The sequence below is a fragment of the Macadamia integrifolia genome, chromosome 6 (genome assembly GCF_013358625.1).
Source record: "Macadamia integrifolia cultivar HAES 741 chromosome 6, SCU_Mint_v3, whole genome shotgun sequence".
In the NCBI taxonomy this organism is placed as follows: domain Eukaryota; kingdom Viridiplantae; phylum Streptophyta; class Magnoliopsida; order Proteales; family Proteaceae; genus Macadamia; species Macadamia integrifolia.
Genome location: NC_056562.1, coordinates 25,632,141 through 25,648,736, shown reverse-complemented (window position 1 = coordinate 25,648,736; position 16,596 = coordinate 25,632,141). Strand labels below are relative to the sequence as shown.

General features: G+C 36.6%; 2 protein-coding genes across 2 annotated transcripts; both read right to left on the bottom strand.

Moving 5' to 3' along the window:
- Positions 1-4,205: 4,205 nt before the first annotated feature.
- Positions 4,206-7,318, bottom strand: LOC122081321 (probable serine/threonine-protein kinase PBL11; the record flags this gene model as incomplete). Its single annotated transcript, XM_042648396.1, is given in 3 exon segments — positions 4,206-4,463; positions 5,446-6,117; positions 7,003-7,318. Coding segments are annotated over 2 exon segments (912 nt in total), but the record flags the coding sequence as incomplete, so codon positions are not given.
- A 7,849-nt stretch (positions 7,319-15,167) lies between these two features.
- LOC122082585 lies at positions 15,168-16,154 on the bottom strand. The gene is made up of 2 exons (XM_042650254.1): positions 15,711-16,154; positions 15,168-15,494 (listed from the first exon to the last, which is right to left on the bottom strand). The coding sequence occupies exons 1-2, from the start codon at positions 16,044-16,046 to the stop codon at positions 15,330-15,332; spliced, it is 501 nt and encodes a 166-aa protein (XP_042506188.1). The 5' UTR covers positions 16,047-16,154; the 3' UTR covers positions 15,168-15,329.
- Between the last annotated feature and the right edge of the window lie 442 nt (positions 16,155-16,596).

The following is a 16,596-nucleotide window of genomic DNA, read 5'->3' as shown; positions in this document are numbered from 1 at the left end:
TATCAAACACCAAGAAACAGAATAATAAAGAGACAATAGATCCATACGACACAGAGATTTAACGAGGTTCACACACCGGTGGTGTGCTACGCCTCGGGCGAAGAAGAAGATACCCTGAATACAATGACTTTCTCAACAAGCAACAGTACATTATATATACTCCAAATGTCGAACCATACCAAAATATGCTATCGGCCCAACCCCTGTGTAATTCCTCTTAATTTCTTGTGTTTTTGTACAAACTATATATTGGCTTGTAAATTATTGTAGAGAAATCGTTTTTCTCCATGCTGATGTGACCATGTGATTGGTCTCTTGTCGTGGAGATTCTCCCCTCCCCCTCGCCCTCTTTCACTACAAATGCATGTAAAAACTTCAATCCATAAAATATCCTTATTTGTAAGGTCATCTATTGTACAGTAATAGTGAGTTTTTTTTTTTTTGGTTGCTTGACTTACATAAATCATGCATGCGGTATTTTTTTACAGAAATGTTTTCTGTCAGAAAACAACGATTCTCGGGTTCCTTACGTTATTCCTTCAATAACCTTAGACTAAGCCCTCATATTTGAAATTTTCATGATTCTAGGAATTTTTTGGCATGAATGGTCCATATCGAAATCGATCACATCTGATTTCTATCCAAATCGACCGATTCATTTATTCAATTCTCAATGTTTAAAACCCTGATTGAATCATATGGGTGGGTGGTCATAGGAAAAACAAAATTAGAATTTTCTTTAGTAAGAAGTTGTCCTCTCTTTTCTGATCTCCTCCACTAGGGGTGTCAATTTGTGGCCCGAACCGGGTAAACCGACCGGGACCGACCATTTAAAGACCGGCCCGGCCCGGACCGTTTATTAAACGTGTCGGGCTTGAGCCCGGCCCATTTATAAATGGTCGGTCTCGGTTTTGCTACTTGAACCGTCGGGCGCCCGACCGAGACCTACCGAATAACGCCCGACCGAGACCGGCCTATTGTGCACCGACTTGGCCCGACCCTTTAATGATTGTAGAATACCTATTTTACCCCCCAAATTAAAGAATAAAAACTAAAAAGTAAAGACATGTTCACATTTTAAATAATGGTTATATTTTGTATCATTTATTGATTTATTGTCATTTGATTAGTTAAATGGGCGGACACGGTGTAGCCTTTGAAAGTCTTCAAGCCCGATTAAGCCCGACCGAAATCGAACCGGCCCGACCGGTTGACACCCCTATCCTCCACGCTTGGACTGCAGCTCATTCCAGTCTCCCCTGTTGGATTGCGTCAATGCTCTCTCTCTCTCTCTCGGAGTCTTAATCGAATAAACCTAACCCATGGAAGGCACAACCAGGTTGTGTTCTTTTTTCTTAAAATGAAAGGGATTTTTGAGTAAATTTACTTTTACAAAAAATCGTTTCACCAATACGATCAATCTGATACCAATATTTAAAATCACGGATAGAACACACAAAAGCCAGATGTCACGGCCTTAGACTTTTATAAGCAACCGCGCCGGCACTTAGCACTCCCACTAGCACTAAGTCAGCCTAACCACCCTCCTTAAGGGATTTGGGAAGAGAAGAAGTGAACACAAGAGTGAGTTTGAGAAGAATAAACTTATATTGCACTAGAGAACTCTTAAGTACAAGGCTTGAGAACTCACTTGCTTGGTTGAACACTCTTGGTTAAGATATTTACAAATGTCCTCCATCCAATGGTTGGGGAGGAAACTAGAAGCTTCCCACCTCCTTAGTGGAGAATTCTAGAAATCTCTCCCAAAATATCTCTTATAAATATCTTCTATAAATATCTATAATAAAATATCTAGAGTTACTACACCTTTGTAAAAAACTCTAGAACTTGGACCTTACCAGAGCTCTTAAAAGAATTGGTTGTGATCATTGGATACAGTCGAACCCCCCCTCCTTAAACTTGGATTGGGTAGGGTTGTCAATTCTGAACCAAACCAATCCCTCATCGGTTTTGGTCTTGAGATTCTATGAAATTAATAAAACCAAACTGAAAACCAAATCAAACCCAAAAAAATAATAATAATAATAATAATAAATTAATAGTTTGATTTCAATTTGACCCATACTAGTCTGAACCCTGGAGCTAGCTCAGCTCAACTGACCAGACCAAACATGACACTAGGCATAATGGGACTGTGGGAGGAACGAGGCAGTTTCTCTCCTCCCACTCTTATAAACAGAAGACTGAGATTGTGTTTGGTAATCATTCATAAAATAGATATTGGTTTTACAACGCATGGAGAATGATTCAACTCAACTTCATAGCGTTGTCGATGGATTTTGACAATTATAACAAATAGAATAAACACTACTGCATCGTCATCATGCAAAGAGAGGTATGATGAGATCTAAAATCAAGTTGAAGCATCTTAAACTACAAAGCTAAAGGTATTATCTGTAACTATGAACACGACAAGTTTATACTTAAATTAGTCAATGTTTAGAGATGATTATCATTATAAAATCAATAATCAGATGTGACAGCTTAATTAAGTATACACGTGTCTCCTCATCAATTGTCATTAATAAATTTAAAAACAATTTTTAAATCATGAAATAAAATAAGATTAGGGTCAAAGTAGAATACCAAATCTTCATTTAGAAAAGCCATAGATTAGAAATCCCCAATTGGATCACATCACAGCATCTTTGGTCATCACCATAGGCTTCTTCCCATTAGCATGGACTAAGGATAATAATATTGAAGATTGAAGCTCAGGAGCAGGGAAAAATTAGCTGAAGAACTCATTCTACTACCAGAAAGGATTCATGATTTTGCAGACCAAAACATTTTCATCATATTGAATAAACTGCAAATACCTATGAAGCACTAAGCATTATGAAACAGGGAAAACTTAGTTGAACTCACTCCATAAACATAACCCTTTTTGTTGATGACCCAGTGAACCATCCTGTTGAAGGTATTCAAAGTTTGGAGGCCATAGATTGTAAGATCAAAATAGATCTGAAATTACTTTTCAAAACACTAGGTTCATATCAGCTCAGACCCGGGTCACCATTTGTTAGAGAAGATTTCTCGATCATTTCTTTATTGGAGATGTGACAATACCAAAGATCTGCAACTAGTACCTTACAAGAGAAAATAAAATAAAAGTCCTCTTGTTAAGAAATATAAATCTAGCCTGACTAGGAAATAAGACAAACTGAAGCTAAGAAATAAAATCCAGCCATGATAGGGGCACTACCTTTATCGTGGTATCACATCCAACACCCCATGGTTATATATATATATATATATATATCTGTGTGTGTGTGTGTGTGTGTGTGTGTGTGTGTGTGTTTAACAAGAGAGTTTCTGTGATTTTTTCTTTCTTGAGTATATTTGATGAATCCCTAAGACCTAATTCCATAACTCCACACTAGTCCTCCCTCTAAGGTCTACAGTACTATTATCATCATCTTCATATAGAGCACTTACTGGAGAAGTATCTGATATTTCCACCCCTGCACTATGGCTAACACAACCATAACCTGAAAGCTTTGCACTAAAATCTTTGTCAACCTGTATATTGGCCGTCGAGAACTCATTGTACATTGCCTGCAAGTTACAACTGAAATATCTCAGTGAAAATGAAGGGTTAACAGAATCTTATTCTTTAAAACTGAAATCAGGAAACCTGCGGCTGTCTGTGAGTAGATCAGCTGATTAGTTTTACTTCGATTCATTGTTTTAAAGATCATCGGAGTAGTCAGATCAGCCAATCAGTATTAGCATTAAAATGGATGATCCAAACTATCATACCTAGTATTATCAAGATTTAGTGAAATATTGACTGATATTTTTTCGCATAATCCGATCCAGAACAATCCAGATTGGTCGGGAAAGAGGAAATCACATATCTAATACTTGAAAAAGTAAGCCATATTTGGGACATGGCTACTCTGATGATGGAGATATTTTCAAGAGCAAAATTGACCTGAACATTAAATGACTCTAAATCTGAAACATCAGTACTTAGCGGATACAATGACCCCAAGGAAATAAATGATAGAATCAAATGAACAGGCCAGTTATGGACATTGATCTGCAAGGTTGAACACAGTGGTGCCTTACAGATCAAAAGGAGACAGATTGCTGAACAAGAATCACTGTAGGAAACAATCTGTCATGACATACAATTTAATTAAGCTCTACATGAATCAGAAAGGAATACTAGAAAGTACCTGAAATGGTCCTTCTTCGTGCAAAAATGCAAGACCTTGGGCAGCACATAATGCCACTTTCATCCTGGCATTCCAGTCAATCAGTGGACCATCAGATCTTCCATAAAGCAACCTGTCTAGACTTCCCTTGAATAGTCTCTCATAAACCAACATTCGTTGCTCTGAACCCTCACGTGCATGAAAACCAATCAATTTACAGAGCTGGGGATGTTGCAAAGAAGCAAGAGTATTGACCTCATGTACAAATTCTTTGAAACCCTGGAAAGATACAAATAGGACCAGATTATGTTAGCATCGTTAAAAAAACTCAAAATGCAACAGAGAGAATGCAAAGCTTTTCCCATACAAGCAATGTTAACATTAGTATCTCAGCAACTAAATACACACTACAGGCCTATCCACCCAACGCAGTAATTACAAGGATAAGTTTCACTAGCACGACAAAGAAAGCAAAAGTTTGGAGGAGCGGATACTCTGTGCCAGGGAACTGTCAATTGGTCTAATAGCTGAAAAAATTTTATCCTAACAGGCTGATCTCCATATTTACTGCTATTATCCCCACATCTCACCTGTCAACACCTCCCCAACACCCCCCTCCAACCCCCGGCAAAAAAAAAAAAGTTTTATATTGAGCGACTTTCCTTATTTGATCACTTTGGCTTCCATTTAAACAATTCAAACGCCTCCAATCAATTACGGAAAAGTTGGCATTGATGAGGGAGGTTTCAGAATAACTGTTTCAACATTCTATGCAAGCTTATGAAAACTTAACTCCAAATTCGTCTCACCAACATATAATGAAACACAAGATTCTCGCAAGTGTCACCCCAAAGCAATCAATCAATTCAATTCATTCCTTTAATGAACTCTCCATTTCTGACCTCGATCTGAGATTTACCAGTCAGCCTGCCATAACTGTCCCAATTCGGTATTAGACCATTCTTGGTGTCCTATTAACTAATTTTCACATATTTGTTCAGTAACTGAAAGTTTGGCAATGAAGATGGTATCAAAACAAGGTTTCATCGAATAGAGATGCCTTAATAGCAACATGAGTAAGGCAGGCTTCGGAAAAATAAAATTTATCAAATCTGCCAGCAAAATAGAATAACTGCAAAAAGTACACGATTCTCATAACTTTTAAATTAATTTGATTCAATCCTAGATGAATTGAAAAAACTTCCTTTGGCGAAGAACCAACAACTTTTTTTTTTCTCAGAAAGAAATTATTATCAATTACCTGAGTGGATGGAAGACGGACAACGGTTGCTTCAAGCTTCTTGGCACCTGAGGAATCTTCTCCAAAAGAAGCCCTGTAAATTATGGAAGAAAGGCCTTCTGACATGCATTGCACTGGTGAGAAATATTGGCAAGCAGACGCAACCTCTTCATATGAGAAGTTACGGAGTACCAAAGGAGGTAGAGGTAAAGGACCAGAGAGAGCAAGAGGACCACTGATGTTCCCTGATTTGAAGCTCCCCATAGTCTTCAACAAACCAGACCCAGTACTTCGAGGCGAAGGAAGAGGCAGAGGTTGTGGGCTTGGGGCCCGTTGTTCCTTTGGCAATCCACCTCTGTTCTTCAATTCTTCTTGTTCATCATATTCAAAAGGTGAAAGTGCATCTCCCTCTTCCACATTTAGGCTTGAAGGAGCAGATAATGCCCGGGCTCTACTATTGGTGACTCTGTTAGCAGGTTGGACATTAGCTGGTTGGACAGTTGTGGGTCTTGTCTTGAAGCTTGGAGGAGCGGACTGAAGCGCTCGACTATGGGTTTGAGGTTCAGGAAGCGTAGTGGGTGTATTCTCCTGAGGATTCACACGTTTAATGTAGATCGATTTCTCAGACTTCTTCTTCCTGCCTTTTAAGACTGGGAAACACCCCATTTTAGGCATGAAACTTCAAGAGAATTCCTGCAAAAACGCAGAAAAAAAGAGATTTGAAATAACCAAAAACAAAATGAAACTTGAAGAACATCAGCGTGCCCAAAAACGCAAGAACTAACAAATTAAAAAATAAAAAAGGGAAAAAGGAACCATTACTTTTTCTGAGTGATGGAAGTTGGAACTAAATTCGATGAATATATAAGAATCAACAACCAGAAAGGTAACCCCGCATAGCACAGGAAGATCAATCCTTTACTTTTCTTCCAGTAGAGTAATTAAAAACAAAAATAAAAAAAAAAAATTTGCTTGAATTGAAATATAATTGACCCGAATTAGTTATGTTCACTTAAAATGCAAGACTTGAAATCAGTAAAATCCTTGACTACTCCTATATCTTCCCGTTTACAATCTTAAGAAAAATATTAAAATTTTCAGATGAAAAAAAAAATCCGTATCACTTTCAAACAAATTCGATAATCCAAAACAAAAGGCATACACTACTAGCAGCACCTGCAATATCGCTTCACCAAGCATTTCTAGATCAGAAGATAAGACAAAGAAAACCATGAATCACCAACCAGAACCGACATTAATAAATGATACAGCGTATATTCCCGATTAAAAAAACAAAGCCACAGAACATATGAAACTACAACGAATGGACGTTTCTCAGTCCAAATTCCAAAAACAAAATACAAAGAATTAGAAGAACCAAACCAGAAACAAAGGAAGACGAAAATGAGAAACGATAAGAAAACCGAAATATCAAATTACTCATCACATGGCTTAAACTCTTTCAGCTTAAATGATTCAAAGAAACCTAATATAAAAAAATAACATCAAATCCATCGGAATCAAATGACGCTGAAAAATTTTAATTCTTTGTGTTCCTTAGAAGGATAAGAATCCAACCTGAAAAAAGCTCCAGAGATCCCAAAGAAATCCGTTTCAAGCAAAAGAAGATGGGTACCGATTCTCTGAAAACCGATCAACAAACCAGAGATCCAAACACGGATACACAACTCATGGTTTCGTCGGATCGATCAAAGTTTAATGCAGAGATGAGTAGAAGAAGCTCAAGGAGAAAAAAGCAAAACCCTAAGAAGTCAAATGAAAGTAGAGGAGAGAGGAGAGAGCGAGAAAAGAGAAACAAAAGTACCAGACGGATTTTAGAGAGAGAAAGACAGCGATCGAGAAGAGAGAGAGATATGGAGACCGAGAAGCAGCAGTCAAAGCAGTTAAAATAATCTCAATTGTGTGTTATATAATACACACAACAGTTACATACAACGAAGAGAGAGAATATTTTCAATTTCTTGTGGGGGCAATTCCGAACCACCCATACATTTGAAAACCGGCCGTACATCGAACCAGAACCAATCCGGTTTTTAACCGTTTATACTGCAGTTAAAAAATTGGTTTGGTTTGGTTTGGTTGGTTTTCCCAGTTTTCAAATCAAACCGACTTGGTGATCAATTGAGTGATAAGTTGGAAAGATTGGGGTAAAAATGGAATTTCTTATAGAGAGAAGGGACACTGGAAATTCTGTTTTTGGGGGATTGGAATTTGGATACTATTGGGGGAGGTCTTGAAGTGGACAATTCAGTCAAAGGAAAGAAAATAGAAAATTTCAAAAAATATAAAAAATTAAGTAAGTAATAGTACGGTGGTCAAAGAAACGGATCATGATGCGCTTCTTTGACTGAATTTAGTCCATTAGATTTTAGGTGACGATGAAGATATCAATGGTCGGTGTGATGTTCAAACCTCCATAGTGGGGTCCACACTGACATCTACAGTTGTCGGATGATTTTTATAATGTAGAAAGAATAGTGTATCTTAGAGAGAGAGGGAGAGAGAGAGAGATTATTAATTAATTATTACCAAAAAAATATTATTAATTAATTTTAATTAATAAATGTTTAAAGAGCAACACTGGATTAATGATTTGTCAATCATAAAATCTCTCTTGGTAAGCTGAGTCTACTTTCAAATTTCGGAATCGTCTGCATTTCCAGACGTTTTCTCTGAGCGGTCCAGAATTCTGAACGGTCAAGGACCGTGGATTGAAAACCAGGAATCGGTACTGGTGCGGTTCCAACCAATTTCAATCTGAATCGGTCAGAATTTGTGAAGAATTGGCCAGAATCAGTGAATGTGGCTCACCTACCCTTATGATCACCTGTCCATCCCATCTTCCAATTTTTATCCCTTGTTGCCAGCGGGAGATTTGGGCCTCCGAGTCAGGGAAATTCTGCCCTAACATAATTTTGGAATGTGGATCAGTCGTTCTTGACTCAGCTGATAGCAGAATTGGGTAAAACTGGAATTATGATCGGCCTTGGTTGATTCTAATATAGACGACGGGTGTCAAAAGTTGGCTCTATGCAGAGGAATCTTATCTATCTAAACACAGCCAGTTAAAACCCGAGACCATCCCAATCGATTACTAAACATGTTAAGTTCAAGCATTGATTAATAATTAAACATTCTCGATGCAAGGCAGTGATGCGATGATCACCCGATTGGGACTAATCAAATACATTGATCAACCATTAGTAGTCCGAATAGCCTAATTACTTACTTGAGAGCAATTATTGACCATAGAATGTATGTTCCAAGCCTTGGGCCTACGAGGCCCAATAAGTTACCAATTAGGCCAAACCAAAACCGATAGGCCCGACGGATTCTGTTGCTAAATAGCCATAGGATCAACGTAGAAGAAGAGCACCACTGATTCGGAATCTTCTTGGACACCATACCTGATCGTTGCATGCCATCTTGACGGCGGAAGATGGCCCACGCAATTGGTCTCATTCAAAAAGATTCGAAAATATTGCTTTGAAATTGGGGGTCGACGGAAATGAATGTGGACCATGGGTCAACTCTATAGAGTAGTCATGGTTTGTCACCAACACCAACCAAAGCTGTTTTGATTTTTGTATTATTACCCGTGTGGCACTCCCTAATAATACATTCAATGTATGGGTAGCGACCAACGTTTATGAAATGCCGAAATGCAAATCAAAATTGGTGTGCTACTTTTGAAATTCATGCCTTGTTGATGGAGACTCAAAATCATCCTCAACCATCTATAGCTTATCTTTTGGGCGGAGGGGGATGGGCACGTCGCCAGCTTACAGGTATTATCGATGTGCATTATTATTAGGCAGCGCGGGATGAGAGGGGTAGGAAGTCTTTTCCAAGGGTGGAGAGAGAGAATGTTTTTAATTTTTTTAGGAAATATAATGATGTCAGGTTGTGAAACGTATGAAAGCATCTCTCGAAAGAAATAGACACTATGCTATCAAATAAAGAACACAATTCTAATTTCTATCATGCGTTTTTTCAAATGTAGATCTCAGATATATGATACATTTTTCAAGACACTTATTGGTTTTGCATGCAGATTCCTCCCTACACTGGTAGAGTACGAAGCTCTCTCCCTTTTTATATTTTTCTATGGACTATAGTTATCGGGGTCACAAATGTTTAGAATGTCCCATAAATCACCAAAATCACAACATATATCTGAGTCATTCTTTTTGTGGATTTTTCCTATCTATGACCATAGTTATCAATTCGGCCGAATAATTCGCGAATTATTCGGCCGAACCGAATTTTATCAAAAATTCGGACTGAATCCGAATTAAACCGAATTATTCGGTCCATTTAAACATTATTTTAAAAAAAAAAAAAAAAAAACCCCAATAAGATTTTTTGACCGAATCCTTAAATTAATTGTCCGAATTATTCCGAATAATTCTCGGTCCGAATAATTCCCAAATCCGAATTTGCTAACTATGTCTATGACTACTTGCCCATTCGTTAGAGAATATACAGTAGTGATGAGAATGATATACACGAGATGTATACCAATCTCTGGCTTATACTATTCCTCAAATGCATAATAATAAATAAATAAAATCAAATAAAAAGAAGGCAGTGTAGACTGTAGAGTACATGCTTATTTAGAGAATCCTCTCCCTTAATTGAATTAGATTATGAAATTTTTTATATGGCTAATTTTGGTAATATCCACTCTATCAATTGATCAAAATGAACACATCATCTGTCCATGTAGCAAAATAGTTTTCTTCTGAGATTTAATCACAAATATTTGTGATAATATTTTTCCATCCGATAATTACCCCCCTCCCCCCTCCCCCCTCTCTCTTTTTAAGGGGTTTTCAATACTCAAATCCCAAATGAGATAGTTTTATGATAATTTCTCTAATGCTAAGTCTTACTTAAGTCACCCATGATAAAGCGATAATCTCTTAATCTATGATTTCTAAGGTGGATTGTCAGTGTACGATCTCTTGTATTCCGTCGCAGTTAAATCCAGAGAATACTGGTGCAGCACCTCGACAGGCAGAACGGTGGTCCTGCTAGCCGGTTAGTGAGTCGTGGGAGTTGCAAGGGGGCAGGAGGCCACCTGCATAGCAGGGGGTGTAGGGGGTGCAGCCCTTAGCTCGAATTTTTATTTGAGGGCAATTGTGTACTTTTCGGATTAGGGTTTTTCGCTATATATTTGTGGCAAGAGTTTCTTTATCTGTAATGCAAGTAATACTGAGAGGTGTGAGGACGAGCGTTATAACCCTATTCTCCATTGATAGTGAAGCAAGATCTCATCTCACTAGGAATGTAGGCAACCTTGCCGAACCTCGTAAATTACGTGTGCATTGTTTGTTATGTTTTTCCATCATCTTCTACATTGTTTTAGGGTTGCGTTTCCACATGGATGAGACTCTGGATATAGTTTTAAGGGAATTTAGGACTTCATACAATTGGATGTACGGATATTAACAACTCAATTGTTAGTTTTCCTTTATCCACACAAAGAAAACATTTGCCTTTCTCTAAATTTAGCAAAACTTTTTAAGAAACTTATTTATGAACCGAGTTTCCCTAAGACCACGATAAACAAAAATTTATTCATCACAAGGCCCACTTGAAGAGGGGGGGACACAGAAACTCCGATTCTAGGATAACACAATGAACCTCACTACGCGGTCCAGGGTATCTTCTTTGAAAAATCGGTTTTATTAATTTTATGTTTATAATAGCATGTCTTACTTCACATAATCTCAATGAGAAATCGTATCAAAGTATCACAATTTTATTCAAACACAAGTCAATCCAGTATAATATATCATGTTGATGTTATGATACATTTAGGTCTATGGGTCATGTGGAATCATATATAAATTTGTTATATGAGTTGTTTTAGATATAAAAAACAATGATAAGAAAATTTTAAATTCCAACCCAATTGCAAAGAAAATTATTTCATAAAAAGAAAAAAAAAAAAAACTATATACTTAATCGATGTTAAGGTATCACACACCCTCAACCTTAAACCAACACATTTATTTACCGGGTCGGATCGGGTCAGGTCATATAAAATATCCATACATAGCCTTTGCTGTCGGACAAGAAACACTCTTTCATTAAATATATAATTATTTAAGTTTTTGAAATGACAAAAAGAGGGCCAACGTGGTCTGCCATGAGTCCACCAGAGACCAGGCTTGGGCTAAGCCCTAGGGACCTAGGTGTGCTTGGGTTCAAAAGCCCGGTCTAGGTGTAGGTTTTCAAAAACTTGGCCTAACCTCTCACCGTAACATCGGTACACAGTGGTGCAAGTTTTGCCCGGCAAGCCCGAGCTCGCCCAAGTCCTGCTTAAGCCCGAGTGGGCCTTGGTTGGGGTTTTTTTAGCCTGTGGGCTGATTAGGGTTGAGGTTTATAGGCCTCGGATCATGTCAGGTCAACGTCTTTACATCATCTGCAGTCGTTGTATCACTGCAGTGAGCATCCAGTGGCTGAGAGCTTCTTGGGGTGTGTGACCAAATGCTTCCAGCTATTGAATACTCATTACACTAGTGCGGTGGCTGCAGGGGTGTGAACTCCAGATTAGGTTGGGTTGGATTAAGGCTTCAATTGAAATCCGCCTTGACCATGTATATATATATATATATATATATAATATTGATAATTATATATAATTCATATATAAATATGGGGGGGAAATTGTTTCTTAGTCACGTAGCCTTGCATTAGCATAGGGCCAATGTGTTTGAGCCACCTAAGCAAGGTATGCTAACACTGTTGTATCTGTCTCTATCCTCTTCATATGAAATGAACTCGTTTTCCTCCTGTATGTACAATACCATTTTATCATACCTCATTGATGTACTCTCCATACTACTTGTTGAGAGAACACTCACTCAAATAATTATTTTATATGATTATAAATTACATCATATATAATATGATTGCCTAAATCAATCAGGGCCAACTTGACCTAGCCCGTCCTAACCAGTGTCAATCAGAGGTTGAACTTGATAAGCTTAAGCTTAGGCTGAGATATCTCAACCTAACCTCGTATTGATTAGGCTTGGACTGAGTTAAAGGGACCTAGGTTTGAGATAGGGTTTTAAAATAATCGACTCAAATTCCCTACCTAATACCAACAATGAACAATTATAAAAATAAAACCTGTGGAAACATTGGCAACTAGAAATCATTGTAGTACTTCCGTGTCCTCCAAGTTAAATTTACGCTAAAGATAGATCATTTTTCTTTTCTTTTTTTTAATTCAAAAGATCATTCATTTTGAAGAGACAATAACACATAGTCTTCTTTGTTGAAGAGAGACATTATATAATTGAAACTTGAGGACCAAAGAAAATCAATATGGAATATGAAATTTCCTAGCATTCCTCTTTGATTTGTGCATTTGAGTTCCCAAGGGGCAATGCTAGTTATTGGTGTGATCATTTCGCCCATGGCTTTCTCTATTTAACTTTTTAGACCAATTTTCCATGGGTATAGGGCACAAAGTATCATGCCTTAGAAAATTTTATTTGAACTACTAATTATATATATATATATATATATATAAATATATTGCAAGGTAGTCAAAGTAGTTAAAAGTGGGGGAAAGAATTCAAAAGAAAAAAGAGTGACTAGTCAAAACTGACAGGCATTAAGAGGCACACATGTAATACATAACCATAGTAGTTAATTTGGTGTACCATATGATTATTATAATAGTAGTTCATGATATGTCTCTTTCTTAATTTTAAATAGTTTTTTAAAAGAAATGAATATTTAAAATACTTTGAAATAGAAAGGAAGTTTCATAACAGTTACCTCTTCATTTGCTTAGTAATTCTTTGTTGGAGACACTTTGTGGCTCTTTTTGGAGGCTTATTAATCATTTCAATTGCTAGTGTATTTCGTAGCATCTAAGGTCCTAAAGGTATTATGTAGTCGCATTACTTCTTTCAGTTTTAAATTATGTGAAAATCGTCTGTAGTCACTACATCGGTGCAGTGGGGTGCGTGTCCAGATGCTCTCAACCATTTTTTGCTCACTGCAAAGGATGTGGCCTTTTTAAAATTTGATCTCTCAATATTTTTTTTATACATAATTATCATAATTCTTAAGACCGTAAACTCAATGTATTAGAGATCAAAATCTTTAATATGACTAGTAACATTATATTGGTGATAGATAATCTTAGGATTATCTTTGACCCTGATAAAGTCGAACTATTTGATGATCAAATAAAAAGAGTTGGTAAAATATTCTTACATATAATTTCCGAGGCAAGTTGGTTTGATTACATCCATACAAGGTTATAGGTATAGGAAACGATGGCCATATTGGTCTCTTACGATACCATATTGCAATGCTAATATATTTGTATTGGGCAATATTGATTTAGGAATGGATGAAATTTAAAAAAAACAAAAATTTTAATAAAATAAAAATTACTGATCGATATCGATATCAATCTCCAACAATATTGATAAATATCAATCGATAGACTTTATCCATGTGATACTGATGCAGTTCTCTCTCTCTCTCTCTCTCTCTCTCTCTCTCTCTCTCTCTCTCTCTCTCTCTATAGACAATAAAAATTCTATAAAATATTCCACAATGAACATTCTTATATTTCCATCATGCTTTGATGGTTTTTCTTTAAAATAAAAAAGGTGCGAAACACCCTATGAAAAAGGGTGAAACATGCCTTTGGCATTCGTAAATGATAAATCGTAGGGGTGAGAAAGGGCATGGGATCAAGTGGCATTGAGCACTTATTTTGATTATAAAGGCATTATTTTAAGGTTACAATTGGAAATCATATTCGACATTGACTATTCATAATTGTTGAATTATGCAACCCAAAATGTTCAAGCCAAATTATTATATAAAATCATTCAAGGTTCTAAAATTAGTTTTGTTGAAATTGATGTTTCTATAAAATTTAATTCAACTGTTAAATGTTATTAATCTGTATGATTTTGAATACAATTGTGAATATGCATATATGTGTATATTAAACTATATCAGTTTAGAATGCTTGAATACTATTGCTAATTATATGATGAAATATTCTCATTAGTAGACCGCATTTAGTCTCCAAAAACCTAAGATCGAGGTCCTTATTGTTGTAGTTAAGTATTCACTTCTATTGTATAAAGAATATCATGTTATTTACTAAATATTTAAAAGGAATTTCCACTTCTATATAAGAGAATCAAATTAGGCTCTCTTTGGTTATGATTTCTATTTGTATTTATTTGACTTATTTCTATTTTTACAAGTGTTTGGTATAATTTATAGCACTTATTTCTATTTATAATAGATTAAAATAAATCACAAATTACTCTCAAGCTATTTGTGATTTGTGGCAACAAATCATTTATGTTGATTTTTGCTACCTTAAATGGACATCCGTGTTAAACTACTCAAAATCAATGGTAAATAGGTAACTTTAGTATTTTTATACTTTTCCAATAAAAAAACCCCAAATCCTATCATCTCTCTCGCTTGAAGCTCGAAGTTGAAGATGAAAATTGAAACCTATTTTCTCATTATATAATCTATTTATAAATAGTAACCAAACGAATATTATTTGTGGTCCATAATTTATTATCAAAAATAATTTCTGAAAAATAGTTAATTCTGCACCAATTCAATCAAATAGCCAGCCATAAATCTTGTGAATTAATAGAATAACTCAGAAGGAACTAAAAACTAAATTACTAACTTGCCAAGGTAAATTCTAAAAATATGGACTTCATCCCACATTTTCTTTTCTATATATTAATAATCATACTTGAATCTAAATATTAACTTCATGCATACACTTGGTTCAATAAAATTGTCACATTGTAAATTGAGCTTCTAGGCTGTAATAATTTAGGATTTCTCAAGTAATAATTTTAGGAATGCTCTGCTGAGGTCCCTAGGGCTTCAGTAAGTAGGATTAAGAAATTGATCATGAGATCACTTGATCTTACCATGTATAGAAAGAAGGGTAGCAGAAGTAAAAGGAGTCCAATTAGTTTATTCCACACCATATATTGAGAAAGCCTTGAAGGTACAACCTGAAATTATTAGTAAAAGAACTTAGAAAATTAAATAAAAGAGAGGAAACAAAATGAATCATAACCCCTACTTGAAACTTTCCCAAGATTTTTTGTGGAAGTTATGAACATGTGGATCTAAAATTTTTCATTTTACTCCCAAATGAGAGAGAGAGAGAGAGAATAGAAAACACCATAGATATTATGAAAGAATAAATAAGAACAGACTCATCATACCTGAGAAACAAACCGGCCTTGCCTTCTCCCTGGAAAATCGATTTTCAAATGCCAGAAGTTCGATCTCTTCTTCAGAAAAGCAAGTTTCTTTACCCCACAGGCACTAGAAATTTTATCAAGAAAACAGAGGAATTTTGATTTTATCAAATACCTTCTCTGCCTCGACCTTGATTCAGGCCCAACTCTTGATTCGATCTTCAAGATTAGTTTCCGGAGCTTGAGCAGAATGGAGAATCTCCAATTTGATAGAACTCTTGAGCCTCTGATCTCCAAATGGAAGTTCTTGGCCTTGGCATGAACCTTGATGGTCCATGGATTATGCTTCACCGCCTGCATTATGAGCAGGGAACGGTGAAACAATGAAGCTTATGAGGTTGGAAGAGAAGCATGAGAGGAAAAGGAAAAGAGGTTACACATCTGGCATTCCAAGATATATAGCCGTTTTTTGGTAGATAATAGTATATAGCCGTTGCATTTTGAAATTTGAATCACTCTTCCCGCCTTCCCTCCAGGGAGGTTATGGCGATAAGGTTTAGGAAACAGGCTCCCTATGGAGCGAAGGCGGCCTTCATTGATTGCTCCATCACTCACTGGATTGGCTAGGATTGCAATGGTTAAAATAGTGAGTCCAAGGCCTAGGATGGGAATTCTTCCCAAGGCCCACATAACCTGGCCAAGCCCAAGACAAATAATAAATGGGCTAAGATTGGACTCAACCCATAGCAATAATTTAAACGGTCTGGGCTCAATGGTGGCTTCCAGTCCTGACCAGTTTTTAAACCCTACTTCAGCCAATCAGCCCTCAGTTCTTGGTTCTCTCAGACCCTCTCAGCTCTGATTATAATGTTACCTTTGCCGTTTTTCATTCATTGAGGCCAAAGGGGTG